The sequence below is a fragment of the Hemicordylus capensis genome, chromosome 1 (assembly GCF_027244095.1).
Source record: "Hemicordylus capensis ecotype Gifberg chromosome 1, rHemCap1.1.pri, whole genome shotgun sequence".
In the NCBI taxonomy this organism is placed as follows: Eukaryota; Metazoa; Chordata; class Lepidosauria; order Squamata; family Cordylidae; genus Hemicordylus; species Hemicordylus capensis.
In genome coordinates, this window is record NC_069657.1 from 334,117,464 (window position 1) to 334,133,851 (window position 16,388).

At 45.5% G+C, this 16,388-nt stretch overlaps 1 protein-coding gene across 4 annotated transcripts in view; it reads right to left on the reverse strand.

The window, feature by feature from the left end:
* Positions 1-16,388, reverse strand: part of LAMA4 (laminin subunit alpha 4) — a 154,124-nt gene that overhangs the window by 39,912 nt on the left and 97,824 nt on the right. For all 4 annotated transcript variants that reach the window (XM_053307564.1, XM_053307744.1, XM_053307482.1 and 1 more), the window contains 6 exons: positions 13,694-13,861; positions 9,783-9,925; positions 7,368-7,530; positions 2,840-2,967; positions 1,557-1,728; positions 1,000-1,131 (listed from right to left, as the gene is read on the reverse strand). In XM_053307564.1, the coding sequence (XP_053163539.1) occupies positions 1,000-1,131; positions 1,557-1,728; positions 2,840-2,967; positions 7,368-7,530; positions 9,783-9,925; positions 13,694-13,861 (906 nt within the window). The remainder of the gene's footprint in view (positions 1-999; positions 1,132-1,556; positions 1,729-2,839; positions 2,968-7,367; positions 7,531-9,782; positions 9,926-13,693; positions 13,862-16,388) is intronic.

Here is a 16,388-nt window from a genome sequence, read left to right on the forward strand (position 1 = left end):
AACAAGTAGTAGGCCGTACCACTCCAAGCAGCTTGTCCATGTCATCAGGAGTCACAGATTGAAACTGATCCAACCTAACACTGCAAGAGGGATCACGGGATACCTCCCTCACAGACCCTGCGGAAATAGTGGAGTCCAAGTCGGCCCGAATACAGGAGATTTTATCCGCAAAGAACCCACCAAAAGCGTCACAGCAGAGTATCTCCGGGAGCTGATTTGAGGCAGAAGGAACAGAAATTATACTCCTCACCACTCAGGAAAACCCTGCCATACGTGAATTCGCTTACGCAATGCGCGCCAACCAAAAACGCTTTTTTGCTGCGCACACCGCCATCGCGTAGGTCTTCAAATGGGTTCTATGCTGCATCCTGTCAGATTCGAGCTGAGTTCTCCTCCACTTGCGTTCCAGTTGCCTACCAAGCTGCTTCATCCCCCACAACTCCTCTGTGTACCAGCGGGCCATCTTAGAAGCAGGCCCGGAGGGACGCTTAGGAGCTATAATATCTACTGCCCTGGTGAGTTCTCTATTCCAGGTTCCCACCAGGGCATCAACAGAATCACCAGCCGCACAAACATCGAAACCCTCCAAGGCCTTTTGGAAACCTGCTGGGTCCAGCAGCCTTTTTGGGCGGACCATCCTAATAGGTCCATCACCCCTGCAGGGATGGATTGTGACTGTGATACCAACCTTAACCAGGTAGTGGTCCGTCCATGACAATGGACTAACCACTGGATCCCCCACCCACGGAACACCCCCCCCTGATCTGAACAGAAGACCAAATCCAGTGTATCATCTATATATTTCTTTCTAAGGAACACAGTGTAACATACAGCAGCAGCAACAGCGACACTGTTGTAGTTACAAAGAAATATCCAGGAGATTTTTTCCCTTAGCTTACAGCTTCATTATCACCACATCTGTTTCACAGAGTTGGTAGATAAGTGGATTATCTTTTGTGTAGGATAGGGTGTTGATGTACTGAACTAAATATCTTATACCTCATGGAATTTTGCATCATTAATCTGAGCTTTCTTCAAAGAATCTTCTAGAATCACTGGGCCATTGTTGAAGCCAAAGTCATATTGTAGATAAAGGTATCCATTCTGCATCTCTAGGCTGAAGAACATGCTCTGCACAAGTAAAAACAACAACAGTAAGATTGTCCTGGAATTGATTTGTATTTCAGAATATTTACAAACATTATACAAGCATTGCATCAGTATATGAATTTCTTGATTATTATTTTGATATAATAATTAGTTTGATAGAATATAATAATTTGGAACTATATACCATTACATTGTATCACTCTGAGATTCTGAGTAGATAGAATAATCACTGAATCATGAGGAACTGAGAAACAAGAACTCCGTAATAAAACTTTTCAAGATACAAAATTGTGCAGCATTTTCCTTTTTATACCACACTATCAGATTGCTTTGTTCCATACAAGACAAAGTATGACATGTATTTGTAAAAAGTATGCATGTATTTGTTGTCTGAAGCAACAAGTGAGGAATGGGATTACAGTTCTCCTTCCTCCCCACCCACTTACTCCATTAACCATCAGGAGGAGCAGTCCATTATCTGTTGGCGTTCGAACTTCTATGTCAAAACGGGTCACCATGCCGAACTTCCCTCTTCTCTCAATGTTCTTCACCAAAGCATAACCAGAGCCATCAAAGAAATAGTTTACAGCCCGGCTCTGTGTGAAGGCCAGCTTATCCCTAGCATGACGAAGAACAGAGGCAAAGGGAAAGCACGTTACTGAGGAAAATAAATCCAACATGGAGTCCTGCCCGGGAGAGATAGTTAGAGAAGCAAGAATGAATGGGGAAAGATAGATGGCCTGGAAGAAATATAGCCACCAACAAGACATATACAAATTTGTTATTCAGTGACATTCACTGCCTGGCGGTTAAGATGCCAGCTTTTGTGGCATTAAAACGATAAGTAGTTGTGTTCATTTTACATGCATTTTTGTTGTACATGGCCACAAGTGTCAGTTTTAAGGCAGTTTAGCCTCATGCTATGTCCATTTTCAGATTAAGACATTTTGAAGATTCTCTGGAGGAAATGTTAGGTGAACAGTTCAGAGGATGTTTCATGTGTGTATTTCATATTACAGAGGGTGGATTGTAGCTCAGTAGTAGAGCATGTAGTTTGCATGCAGAAGGTTCCAGGTTCAGTTCCTGGCATCTCTAGGTAGGGCTGGGAGAGACCCCTGCCTGAAACCTTGAAAAGTCACTGCAGGTCAGAGTAGACCACCTACTCTGATAAATATAGCTAGCTATATCAATGATCTAACTCAGTATATAACTCTGTATAAGGCAGCTTCATACACTCATATGACTCATGAGTCACTCCGTTTCACATGGATTTGGTTTCCTTCCATCTAATGAAGGGAAAAAGAGACAAGTGAGAAAGAACTAGGCGTTATCTACTGAGGTGAATGCTGGCTGTTCTGGAGGGCTTTTGGGGATAGTGCTATGTAGATAGGGCTATGCTGAAGATATATTGTATTTTGCTGTGGGGTTCTGTTGCTATGTTGGCTATTTTAGCTTTATTGTATTTTTATGGTACAACAATTTTTATTGTTAGCTGCTGGGTACACTCTGTGACAGATGTATAAATAAAAAAGATATTCAACAGGCTGGGCCACAGAATAAGAGAGTGGGGAGTAAACTAACACAGCATACACACAAAACCACTCCCCCTCCATACATTTTGCTGTCAGTCACCCTCAACTATCAGTTACTATGCACATTTGTGAGAAAGGCATAATAAAGACTGCACTGCCTTCCATCAGAAAAGTATGATGAATGCAGTTTCCCCTACCTGGCACATGGCACAGATTTGGAGATGTTGTAGATATTTTTGAAATTGTACAAACTGATTACATCATCATTCAGTGTAGCAAGCTCCAAGCAACCAATGAAGCCAGGCAAGTCCAAGCTGGGAGGAAGCTGTGGTGAGAAGAAGGAGGCAAGAGAAATGGCATTCAGGTCGATGTCCTAAAAGTCAGAATCAAAGCTTGATGCAAGTGAGCCAGACTACATCTGCAAGAGGGTGTTTTCCAGGCTAGCCTTGGGTTACTCTCTTTAATGCAATTCCCATTTATGCTCCCGTGACTGTGATAATTTTACTTCTTTCTCTCTGTGTCTTTGCTTTCAGTTCCTGATTCTTTCTGCATCACTTGCAAACTCCTTTAAGGCTCTCCACTGTGCCCCAAATATGTCGTTTCCTTCATCTGTTACTATTCCCTTTCTTGCTTTCTCTATTCCTTACACACTTATTTGCTGTGTGTGTTGCTTGCCTTTGTCTCATCTTCTTTTACTTTGCCTTTGTCTCATCTTCTGCACGCCTCTCCCCTCTCTGTTTCCCCCTCTGTCAAGCTATTTCTACTTCCTCTGAAATCCTGCCCAACATTTCTTTCTTCCAGAAAGCCTCTTTCTGAGTGCTATGCTATGTTCCTACCCGTTCACATGGCCCAATTCAGCTATTTATAAAACACTAACATCTTCCTTCAGCCTAGTCTTGGCAGTAGGGCTGCAATCCAATGCACATTTACCAAGAAGTCGGTTCCATTGAATCAGTGGGAATTACTTCCAGGTAATGCATAGGATGTGTTCTCAGATTCAGAGGTGATCTTTCCCACATACCTTAGGCATCTGGTCGGTGAATTCCTGTCTCGGGGGGGGGCTCCACCTGGGGGGCCTCCGCAGAGGCCTGTCACCACCCTGCACCCGCCCCTGCCCCACCACACCAATCTAAGCCATTTTCAATGCCATTTGCATGGATGGGGGATGGGGGGGTGAGCTGAGCAGGCCTCCCCCATGGTGGCAGCAGCGGGCACAGCAGCTGGTGGGCCTGTCTATCTGGGTGCCTACACAATGGGAGTACCGAGTGTAGCAAGCCCGTTATGTCACTTAAAACCACTCCCCCCCATGTACATATTACATATACATACATGTCACAAGCCTGTGATGCAGGCGCACCTGGATAGACAGGCTCACTAGCCACTGTGCCCACCGCCACCACCATGGGGGAGGCCTGCTCAGCTCACTCCTCACCCCCAGCTGTGAAAATGGTGGTGAAAATGGCAAAGATTGGTGTGGCAGGGCAGCGGCAGGCTTCCGGCCAATTTTCTTTTTTAATGGTGGGGGTGGTGGGGCGGGGTCTTCTCAGTGGCTGTGGGCTCCAAAGTCCTTCAGGTCCAGGTTCCAAAATGACCTAGGTGTGATCAGACTCGTATCCCAATCTAGAGAGCTAGTAGAAGACTAATACACAGAGCTGGTCTAGTGGAAGTCCAAGTGCTCGTTTTTTCATTTTCTAATCCAATGTGTGATCACTGCTGTTCATCTGTCAGGAACTCTTCCATAGGTAACCATTAACTTTGAAGCTCCACTCTTGAACACAGCCCTCCTTTTCTCCCAGTTAATTGGACAGGCCAAAAGGCCCACTTTGCGCAGACTTGGAGTTCACTCCAAGGCTGTGGCCATCCTGCTTCTTCCAATCACCACACCCCAAAGCACCCCTGAAGAACCTGGCTTCCTCCTTCAAATGCCGCCTCCTCCTCAGTGTGTGTTTGTGTGTGTGAGCGCATGCACACACACGTGCGCGCGCTGCTTGTGACTTGCTAGGCTAGAAGGTTTTGTTATGTCTAAAAAGCTCTTCTGTGGGGAGCCTCAGCCCAGGGCAGAAGCCCCAAGAAAGCAGCCTCTAGTGCAGGTTTTCTCAACGTGTGGGTCCCCAGATGTAATTGGACTTCAACTCCCATAATTCCCAACCAAAGGCCACTGGGGCTGGGGATTATGGGAGTTGAAGTCCAATAACATCTGGGGACCCACACGCTGAGAAACCCTGCTCTAGTGGAATCCACCAGCCAGGGACATCCACTGGGTGTCCCTACTAAACTCACTTGCATAGTCTTTTGCGTTCTTGTTCTTTGGCACCAGCCACTAGTAATTTCAGACCCTGATCAACCTCCTTTTGGTCCGGCTTCCAGCAACACAAGGAGCCGCTCCTTTCTCCACTCATACTCCCCCTGGTTGTCAGCAACCACCTAACTCTTGCACAGGTTCAGCCCAGATGAACCTTGCACTGGGCAGCACCACAATCAAGGAAGCTATTTCTTCTCTAGTCAATTCCCCTCACCCACTCCCTTTGCAGTTTTAACCCTTTCCTTCTCCCTCCTTCTCTTTCATGCTTGTCCAGTTCTCCAGATGGGCCATCCTTCTTCCTTTATCCACACTCACTCTGATCTTTTTTCTTTCAGTTCTCCCACTTCTTTCCTGGTTCCTTGGACCGATCCTTCCCCCTCAAACTTGCCTGACTGCCTTTTGCTCTTGTTTCCGCTCTCTCTTGCTGGTCCTTTTAACCAACCTGTGCCCTCTCCTTTCCCTAACTTAGTTGGGTTTGTCTCTTGCTCTCTCCTGCTTTTCTGCTGGTTCTTTTGAACTGACCCTTCCCTCAGTTTTAACCCAAACTCACTAGGATCTTTCCTGTCCTTTTCTCCACTCCTTCTCTGGAGCTCTTCACTGACCCTCTCTGCCTTCTCCCTCTCCCTGATTCTGCTTGGATTCTACCCAGCTTAGACTGTTTCTGTCCTGCTCTCCCTACAAACACCAACTATCTGAACTTATTCAGATCCCTTGTCTAGCTGTCCCAGCTGTCTCTATGGATCTCTGGGGTGTTGTTTGTTCCTCATCTCCCCTGTCATACCTTCCCTGCTTCCCTTCCCCCCCCACTCTGTAGGATAACATACAGTATCTTAGTATAGCATGCCCCTTTAAAGAGACTTTTCAAATAGCCCATGAAATTTAAAGCAGAGGTGATAGTGCCCAGACATGTTTTCCATCTTGTGTGCTCTGTGTCATGTGGGAATGCCCTGCATGTTCATATGATTCAAGTCTCACTCTGTATTCTTTCTCTCTCTCTCTCTCCCTGCCCCTCCCTCCCATTTATTTATTTATTTATTTATTTAAATGGAGTCTTACACCTGTAGGTGTGACTTTCCTGGGAAACTACCTATATTACCATGCCTATACAGGGGCTCAGTAGTTCCCCACACACCAAGAAATGTTAGGATCTGTAGAGTTGTCTATTAATGTTGCCTTTCTGTTCACAAATTTATTTACACGTAAGTGCACTCTAATAAAGATGCCATCTTAATAGCATCCAGCCCTAAACAAAAGAAGAAAACCTTATATTAAAAGTAGGGATGTACATGAATCAATTTTTTCAATTCAATTTGTACCTGAATTGAATCACCCCAGATTTGTTTTGTGTCCAAATCTGCCCCCTCATCACCCCAGATTCTTTTTGACTCTGAATCAATCCAAATACAAATCTATTTGGGGCAAAAAGGGGGTTCCAGGGGCAAAAAGTGTGGGGTCGGTGGTAGTGCCCAATGGGTGGAAGCGACAACCCAAATTTCATAGAAATTGGGCAAAGGGGTGATTTTTTAAACACATTTCTGAGGTTCATGTGTCTTTAAGCTTTTTTCTATAGGGAGTGATGGGGATTTCAGCAGCCCCATAATTCCACATGGGGGGCACCAGGGTGGCTCAGAGTGGGTTGTGGTGTAGTGCACATGGGGTGCCAACCACCCTCAAAACCACAAGCCCATAGGTTACTGGGTTTTGTTACAAAATCCACGATAGTGTATTCTCTGGTCATTCATCATTTTGCACCAAAGATGATGAATGAACAAAGATGAACAAAGATTCATATTTAGTGCAAAATGATGAATGAACTAAGAATCCACTATTATTGTTCACCTTTGTTCATTCACCATATTTGTTCATTCATCATCTTTGGTGCAAAATGATGAATGACTGGAGAATCCACTATCATTTTGCACCAAAGAATCCACTCTCAGAACACCTCAGAAATTGAAAACAACAACAAAACCCATTTTTGGGTAGTAGCTTCCTTCCACCCACTGGACACTACCACCCACCACAACTTGCACTGGTCCACTCTGATGCTCCCCACGTGGAGTTATGGGGCTGATGAAATCCCCACTATTCCCTACGGGAAAAAGAAACTTCAAAAAATTGTTAAAAATCACCCCTTTGGCCAATTGCTTTGTAATTTGGGTGGTAGCTTCCACCCATTGGGCACTACCATCCAACCCACTGTGGCCACAAAATGGAGGCTCCCAATCTCCAATTTTTTTCAGGTCCAAATCTGGGTGATTTGTTTTGTACCAGAATCTGGGCAATTGGGGACAGGGGCGATTTGTTCTGTCTACAAATCGCCCTAATCAGCTAGATGTGGGTACAAATCATTTTGTACCCAAATCAATTCTCACATCCTTAATTAAAAGCAAGGTTATGTGCAGAACAATTGTTTTTCCTACCTTAAAAGTTGGAGGTACTCCTCCAACATAGAAAACTGCATTTTTAGGTTCCAGATCCAACAAAGAGTCATCACCAGGAACTGCTCCTTTTTTAATGAATTTTTCCTCAGCTGTGCTGCTGGGATTTGGTACAGTTAAAAAGACTTTGCCATGCTTTCCAATCCTATTGAAGAACAGCGGGATGGGTGAGGGGAGAGAGAGACCAATGATTATATCTCCAGTAGGATTATTAAATATGATAGACTGTTTACACAATTTCTAAGAAAAAGTAATATTTAAAAATGCATTTTCATACCAGAAAAACATGCTTCATTCAGGCCTTCCAAACATGGAGGTAAACCACAGAATATAGAGACCATGTCCTTTCCGAGCTCTTTAGAATAAGAAGTCATTTTTCTAAAGGTTCAGCCTCAACATGTTTACACATTCAGTGGCCAAATCAGAGACTGGAAAAGAAGTAACAGCTCCTGGCAAGTTTAGGTATTAGGCAAGATTAAGATTTGACTCGCTTTCTTTTTATAAGCTTTGCAATTGACCAGGGCCTTTCCCAGATTAGTGATGTGCACAGACCGGTCCAGAGGCCATTCTAGAGGCCTCCGGACTGGTCCAACATGGGGCGGTTCGGCAGTTCAACGCCACAGGTGTGTGTGTGTGTTCCTTTAAGGGCGGGGGGAAGGTGTACTTACCCCTCCCGCCGCTTTCCCCCCACCGGCACACATAGTTTTGGAAGCATTTGGGGCAGCAGGGTACCTCCCTGCCACCCCTTCCCCCTTTTGGCAGCAAAAGTCTTCAGAAAGCATTTTGCGCATGCGCATGGCGCTTATGCATGATGCGGAGACATGATGCCCGTGCCGTGCACATGTGCAAAAGGCTTTTTGAAGCCTTTTGCTGCCGAGAGGGAGAAGGGGCGGCAGGGAGGTACCCTGCCACCCCAAATGCTTCCAAAACTATGCGTGCCGGCGGGGAAAAAGTGGCAGGAGGGGTAAGTACACCTTCCCCCGCCCCAAATGCTTCCAAAAACTACACATGCCAGTGGGGGAAAAGCAGCAGGAGGGGTAAGTACACCCTCCCCTGCCCTTAAAGGAACACCCACCCCAGTGCCGGATTGCAGCTGTGTGGTTCCGTAAACATCCCTATCCCAGATGGCGGGCTTTACCATGGGATTAAGTGGCATAAAATAGAATGAGTTGTGAGGGCATATATTAGCCACATACAAGTGCAGAAAAGCTAATTTGGGAAACCCTGGGGGTCGTTCACACAAGTGTTGTTTTAATAGGGTTCCTCTCAGATCCTTACAGTTTCCCCCCCATGCACTATTCATATCACGTGATCCCCAATATTTTTCTGGCTCCTTCTGGCCAATGGCTTTCTGGATTTGGAAATTTTCAGTTGGGCCCATGGAAATTTATTTCAATTTCCTTGCCAGAAATTGAACGACTTGCCAGACCAAGCATATTGACAAATCCGCCCCCCCCCCTTGTAAAGCCTGCGGTAAAAATTCTGTCTATTACTAGCAGGTGACACTCTGGGTTTTGTGTTTGGATAGATTTATCTGGGTTTCTTTTTTCTTTTTGCTCCCTCTTCAGTCAGCGCCATTAGGTGGCCTTCAGAGCAGTGTACATGATTATCCTCACAACAACCCCGTGAGGTAGGTTAGGCTGACAGGTACATGACTGGCCCCGAGTCATCCAGTGAGTTTCATGGTTGAATGGGGATTCAATAACCCAGTAAATCTATTTTAAAAAATTAAAAAGAAAAGTGAGGCTTTAAGAAAAGGTGCTCTATCAGCACTATCAGGTGTGTGCACATGGGTGCACACAAAGACACTGCTGCTTTCTGTGGACCAAGGCTTTACTACCATGTAAGTGTTTTTCAACATTTCAGTAGACACAGGAATGAAAACTGTTCTGAACTCATGCTATATTTTTTCCCATGGGATTCCTGTTTTCTTTATATAAGCAGTCACAGCCCATGATAATTAGGAGTGGTATCTCATTGGTTTGTTACAAAAAACAAAAAACATAAGCACTCTACAACTTATTTATTTATTTATTTATTTATTTGTTTGTTTGTTCGATTTTTAGACTGCCCTTACAAAATAGCTCAGGGCGGTTCACAAACATCAAAGACCCTAAAACAATTTAAGAGCACTGGAAGGCCAGGCCGAACAGGTAGATCTTTAGGGCTTTCCTAAATTCCAATAAAGAATTCAAATTACGGATGTCTGCAGGGAGCACATTCCGCAGTCCAGGAATGGCTACAGAGAAGGCCCGCCTCTGGGTCGCCACCAGACAAGCTGGTGGCAACTGGATCCGGACCTCCTCAGATGATCTTAGTGTGCGGTATATATCATCACTTTATAATATAATGTCAACAAATGAGCTGTATCCCCCCCACCCCAACTCATGCAGTTACCTTTCTATTTTAACAAGGCTGAAGTAGGTAGGCCAGGAGCTGACTGGCTTGGAGTCCAGTGGTATCTCCACATCACCATCACCCAAATTATAAATATATACTAGGTTGTCATTCTTAATTGCAAGACCCAGATAATTTTTTGTCTGGAGGAGAAATAAATAAATAATAATATATGATCATTAGACGTCAAATATACATTACAAGCAAAAACCTTAATCTACCACTGGGGGTGGGGGGAAACACCAGTTTTTGAAGCAGATGCCAGCAGTGCATGGTACTGACTGACTGTCCCCATGATGTCACCAAGAAACTCATCCTGCCATTTCTGAAAGAGTTTCCCCGTTTTTTAAAAATTCTAAACACATGAATGTTCATGCTGCCCATTTATTTATTTATTTATTTACTTATTTATTTAAAAGCTGAGAACCCATCTGAAGCATTTGGAATGGGGCAAGACTTAAGGATTGAGCCAGGGTTTAATATACCATGTGCACATCTGTTATTTCAGTTATTTATCCAGGCTCATCTTGTGGCTGAGGGATGCTCTGTTAGTGCTTTTATATTATGTCTGTCATATGAACATAAGACAAGCCCTGCTGGATCAGGCCCAAGGCCTATCTAGTCCAACATCCTGTTTCACACAGTGGCCCACCAGATAGGGAACCCACAGACAAGAGCTGAGGGTGTGCCATCTCTCCTACTGTTACTCCCCTCAGACTGATATTAAGAGGCATCTTGTCTTTGAGGTTGGAGGTAGCCAATTGCCACAAGGTTAATAGTAGGGATGTGCGAAACGTTTCGGGTACAGAATGATCTGTACCCGAAACAGCGAATTTTGGGTGATTCGGATCCGAACCGAATCATCCCCCGAAGAGCCCCGAATAATTTCGGATCCGAAATGAATCACCCCTGTTTCGGATCTGAAATATTCGGATGTTTCGGACCTCCATTTTGTGGCCTTCTTTCCCCGCCTCCATTTTGAGCAATGATGTCTATTTGAATTTCCTGCCTTTTTGCCTCCAATTGACTTCAATGCAAAAAGGTCTGATGTGGCGTCTGCTTGAATTTCAGATACCAGGGGCAAAATAGTGGGGTGGGGTGGCAGTGCCTAATGGGTGGAGGCTACCACCCCAATTGCAGAGGGATTGGGCAAAGGGATGATTTTTGGTGAATTTTTGAACTTTTAGTGTCTTTGGGGCAGATTGGGGGCATAATGTGGGATCTGGGCCAAAAGAGTGGGGTGGGGTGGTAGTGCCTAATGGGTGGAGGCTACCACCCCAATTGCAGAGTGATTGGGCAGAGGGCTGAGTTTTGGTGAATTTCTGAAGTTTAGGCGTCTTTAAGGTTTCCCCCCATTAGGTATAATGAAGGGTGTATCACTTCATGTCAGGGGGAAAGGGGTGGCCTAGAGCAGTGTGGAGTTGGTGGTAGTGCTGGGTAGGGGCAAGGAGCTACCTGAATTTTTTCAAAGGATTTGGGCAGAGGGCTGATTTTTGGTGAATTGTTGAAGTTTACGCGTCTTTAAGGTTTTTCCTCATAAGGTATTATGGAACTTTCAGCAGCCCCATAAGTGCACTTGGGGGGTGCTGGGGTGGTCCAGAGCGAGTGGTGGTGTAGTGCACATAGGGTGCCAACCACCCCCATGGGTTGCTAACCCATGCGGTACAGGGTTCTGTTGTTTCTGAGGTATTCTGGGTGTGGATTCTATGATAGCAAATTAGAGTGGATTCATGGTGTCTCATTGAAAATCTCATTTGCTATCATAGAATCTACACTCAGAATACCTCAGAAACAACAGAACCCTGTACGCCATGGGTTAGCACCCTATGTGCACTACACCACCACTCGCTCTGGGCCCCCCCAGCACCCCCCAAGTGCACTTATGGGGCTGCTGAAAGCTCCATAATACCTTATGAGGAAAAACCTTAAAGACGCGTAAACTCCAACAATTCACCAAAAATCAGCCCTCTGCCCAAATCCTTCAAAAAAATTCATGTAGCTTCCTTGGCCCTACCCGGCACTACCACCAACCCCACACCGCTCTTGGCCACCTCTTTCCCCCTGACGTGAAGCGATACACCCTCCATTATACCTAATGGGGGGAAACCTTAAAGACGCCTAAACTTCAGAAATTCACCAAAACTCAGCCCTCTGCCCAATCACTCTGCAATTGGGGTGGTAGCCTCCACCCATAAGGCACTACCACCCCACCCCACTCTTTTGGCCCAGATCCCACTTTATGCCCCCGATCTGCCCCAAAGACACTAAAACTTCAAAAATTCACCAAAAATCATCCCTTTGCCCAGTCCCCCTGAAATTTGGGTGGTAGCTTCCACCCATTGGGTACCACCCCACCCCACTATTTTGCCCTGGGACCTGTTTTTTAATCCGAATGGATTCAGATTCGGATTAATTCAGATCCGAATCGAATCAGGGGTGATTCGGATGGGCCATATTCGGATACAAAACAGAACAGGGGTTTTTCGGTTCGTATCCGAATCGAAACACCGAAAATCCGAATTGCACACCCCTAGTTAATAGCCATTGATAGACCTTTCCTCCATGAATTTATCTAAACCCCTCTTAAAGCCATCCAGGCTGTTGGCTGTCACCACATCTTGTGGCAGAGGAATCCATAGGCTAATTATACGTTGTGTGAAAAAGTACTTCCTTTTGTCATTCCTAAATTTCTTGGCAATCATTTTCATGGGATGACCCCTGGTTCTAGTGTTATGTGAGAGGGGTTTTGTTTTGTTTTGTTGAGAGGGAGAAAAAATTCTCTCTGTCTTCACCAGAAGATCCTCTGATTTTACCCTTCTCAACAAGAAGTTCTACAATATAGTATTCAAGAACCATCTCTTACATTCTCCTTGAACAGTTATGATTTGTAACACAGAGAGGCTATTCACAAGAGTGTGCAAAACTGGGCTAAGGGAGCCCATTCTGGTTTTTCATGCTCATGTGAACCACCGGGTTTGGACCCGATCTGGGCAGCTACACAACAGCAAACCTGCCTGTGAAGCCTTCCCCTTAAATGAGGTTAAAGGAGTGAGCGCTCCCCTTGACCTCATTTTTTCGATCGTGTGTCAGCCACCATTGCATGCAGCCGCAGCTGGAATACTCGGGGTGGAGGGGATCCCAATAATGCACCGTGCATTTGCGTGGTGCATTATTTGAGCTCTGGGAGTGGGGCAATGCGCAGTGGCATGTCCTGGCACCCCAACCCCGGCAGCCACAGCAGGAGCCACTGCTCATCTGGGCAGGTGATCCAGCCACCCAGGGAAGGCAATGAGATCGTCTGCGGGGAGGTTGAGTCAAACCAGCTCTCCCCACAGACCACCATGGAGCTCTTCTCACTGATCGTGAGAAGAGCTCCAGACTTTAGAACATCTTTCACTAATGATCACATCTATTTCTTCTTCTTCTTGGCAATTGTTCCCCAGAACAACTGCAAGCTCTTTTTAGCCAACAAGCACATAAGCACTCTTGCTTTAAGATATTCCAATGGGAAGGCTTGCTAGCTTCATTGCTAGTAGTCTGCTGCTAATTAAACATTAACTTTGAAGGCTAAAGTGCACTAATTGCTTCAGTACATTCAGTATCAGCAGAGAGTGGATAAGGAGTGTAGCTATATTAAGGAATCTCACTATCGCCCTGCACCTGGTGATATAATTTGCTATTTGAAAAATGGAGAAGACAATGAAGAAGGTGGAAGGAAAGATAAACTGTGGGCATAAAATGCTTAATCACCACTAATTATCTCCATGCCATTCTGAAAACTGCCTTTTTGTAAATAGAGTCACATTATTGAAACACTCCCCCTACAATTCCTAAATCCTGTCATTTGTAAAGCACAATTATTTCCAACAGTGTATTTTCTATGAGCAAATTTAAGCAAACAATTATCGTACATTTTTGCTTCCAAGATACAGAATAAACCTATCTTGAGGTGCTGCCCGTTCTGGGTTGTGTAGCATCATATACAAACTCAAAGATGTAAAAGCCTTTAAGTCTTCCATGTTTGTTTGTGGATTGACTTCAACAGCAGTCTGACCTTCAAATGACATTGATACTTGGACCTGGAGATTGAAATGCGTAAAGTTAGATATTATGCTTCGCTTGGGCATGATAGATTAGGAGTGAGTTGCAGAAATCCTGGGCAACAGTTACCTAACAAGTGAACTTCCATTAAGGCCCAGTTCAGATGTACAAGTTAACTGGAGTTCAGCATGTGTGAGGTTTCAATTCTTAACTCCAAATTGTGCCACTGACATTCACCAAACGGTGGCCAGTCAAATTCCTGTTGAAGGAGAGGGGAACCCCTCCCTGGTGCCTGGCTACCAAGGCACATCCGCCACCTCTATGACTGGAGTTTGGAATAGGCATTAAACCATGGTTATTGCTGAGTCAGCATTCGGGCGTAATGCTTTGGCAAAACTCAGTTTGGCAAAACTCAGTTATCAGCGGTGAAACTCAGAGATAACTGAAGGTTCCAACTGGAGTTTGGCGAGGCAAACAAGAGTTAGCTTTTGGCCTGTAACTGTAGTTTTGTGCATAATACAGTTACAATCTCAGCCAGGTATAACTGTGGTTATCCTGTATGTCTGAACTCATCCTATGTGTGTGTTTCTTCACATTATCCTATGTTAGTGAATGAGCCAGGACAACTGGTGATCTACCAAGCTAAACAAAGCCCCCGCAGCCCATGTATAGTGAGTGACCCACAAGGAACTAAAAGTCTTGGAGGTCATTCACACAACCAAAAACTGAGTGGGACAAGTTTCCTACCCAGGTTTGAGAGCTGTGTGTGCTCCCTATTTTTGGTTGTATGCAAACAATGTATGTAGGAGGAGGGAGAAGGAGGAGGAGGGAGAAGTGATTGTGTGGAATCACGGTAGGAGGAAAACCTGGGTAGGACAGCCCTGAATAGCTTTCATATCCAGCTCTCACACCCAGCATTTAGCCATGGTTGGAGGCAAAGCTGCACTACTTTCACTTCTCCCTCCTCCTACCTAGTTGTTTGCTCCCACACAACCGAAATTTGGAAAAACACACAGCCCCCTAACACTTGTCCTATCCAGTTTTGGGTTGGGTGAATGACCTCTTGGTTTTGTTCCCTGCCTATGGTTGTGAAAAATGGGATTTGGCAAGATCACATGGCAGGTGAGCTGCATTTGGCTTGGTGGTTCATATGTTGTCAGCCTGGTGGGGGAAAAGAGACAAATAAAAAGAAGCTAGAAATATGTAATATTAAGTTGTGCTTTACTCATCTTTGGTTTCTGGGTTAAGCACATCTTCAGGTGTCCTATGAACCGAAACCAAGATGCAAATTTCAGAATGTTGGGAAAGTTACACTGCAGGATGTATCCTACATTAGGCATCCTACACTTTTCATTCATTCATTCACTCAATTATTAATCCATTCCTTCTTTATTAATTTGTTTTTATGAATATACTGCTCCAGAGGCACAATGGGGAAAGTATTTGAAATTCTTAACAAGCCATGACATTTGCCACACAAAAAGGTTGATTACACTACTGAATCTGGGCATGGGAGGGCTATGGGGAAGGCAGGGGCTTAACTTTATCTCCCCCCGCCCCATGATCTGGAGTCCGATCAGGGCTCCACTGCTCATGTGCCCACACATGCTCTGGGGAGCCAAGTGGCAGAGCCAGAAGAGGAAGTCCCCCAACATCCCACAGTGCATTGCACCAGGAGTGTGGTAGATTGGGGGATTTCCCCACTGCCAAGTGCTCTTGCTGCCCAGCTTTGTGAAGGGGCACACTTGTGTACTTCTACCTCACTATTAGCTTAGCCTGGATAAAAAATCTGAGCTACCCGGTTGTGGAGCACCAAGACTGGACCAATCCCAGCACTTCTCATGACCAGCTCTACTCAGGTGGGGCTGCCCTACCCTGGGTCAAGTTGGTTGTAAGAACGACCTTAGTTAGCCAGATTGTATTTATTATGGCCTGAGGCCAGCAAAGAAGGTTAACATGTGTCAGGCGGGTCCCTCTACCAGCCTTATCAGCTTCGACATTCCTCGGCAGCCAAGGCCAGAGAGGCCCCAGATGGAGCAGGCGGTCAGGCAGAGCAGCCCGACGAGTGGCCAGCCGAGACACTGCAAGACCAAGGAGCCACGCTAAAGGGGCTGGGGAAAGTGCAGGGGTGAGTGGGGGAGGAAGCAGCAGCAGACAGAGGCACAACTGAGGAGAATAAGGGTGAAAGCAACCTGATATGGCAGGGCAGAGGTCCAATCAGTGGGGGCATGGGATGCATCAGTTGTCAGGAGGGATTTAAGGCAGGTCTGGCCAGTGATGAGGGGCAGTTGGAGGGCGATTGGTGGAGGTCTCTGGAGAGAGACTGCCACAGTGACCCCAAGGAGCCTGGAGGACGAGGACTCGGGTGAACCAAACCCCCTCCCCTCAAAAACTCTGAGGCCCTGCCTAGGGGAGGTGAGAAGGAGAAGTAAAACATTAGAACGGCCGTGGAGAGACCAGGGTCGTGACAAAATATTTGACAGTAATTAATAAATCACGCTAAATCATTAACCATCGTCCGCAATCTAGAGGCTAAAAAGAAAAACTTGGCTACATTGTAAGTGA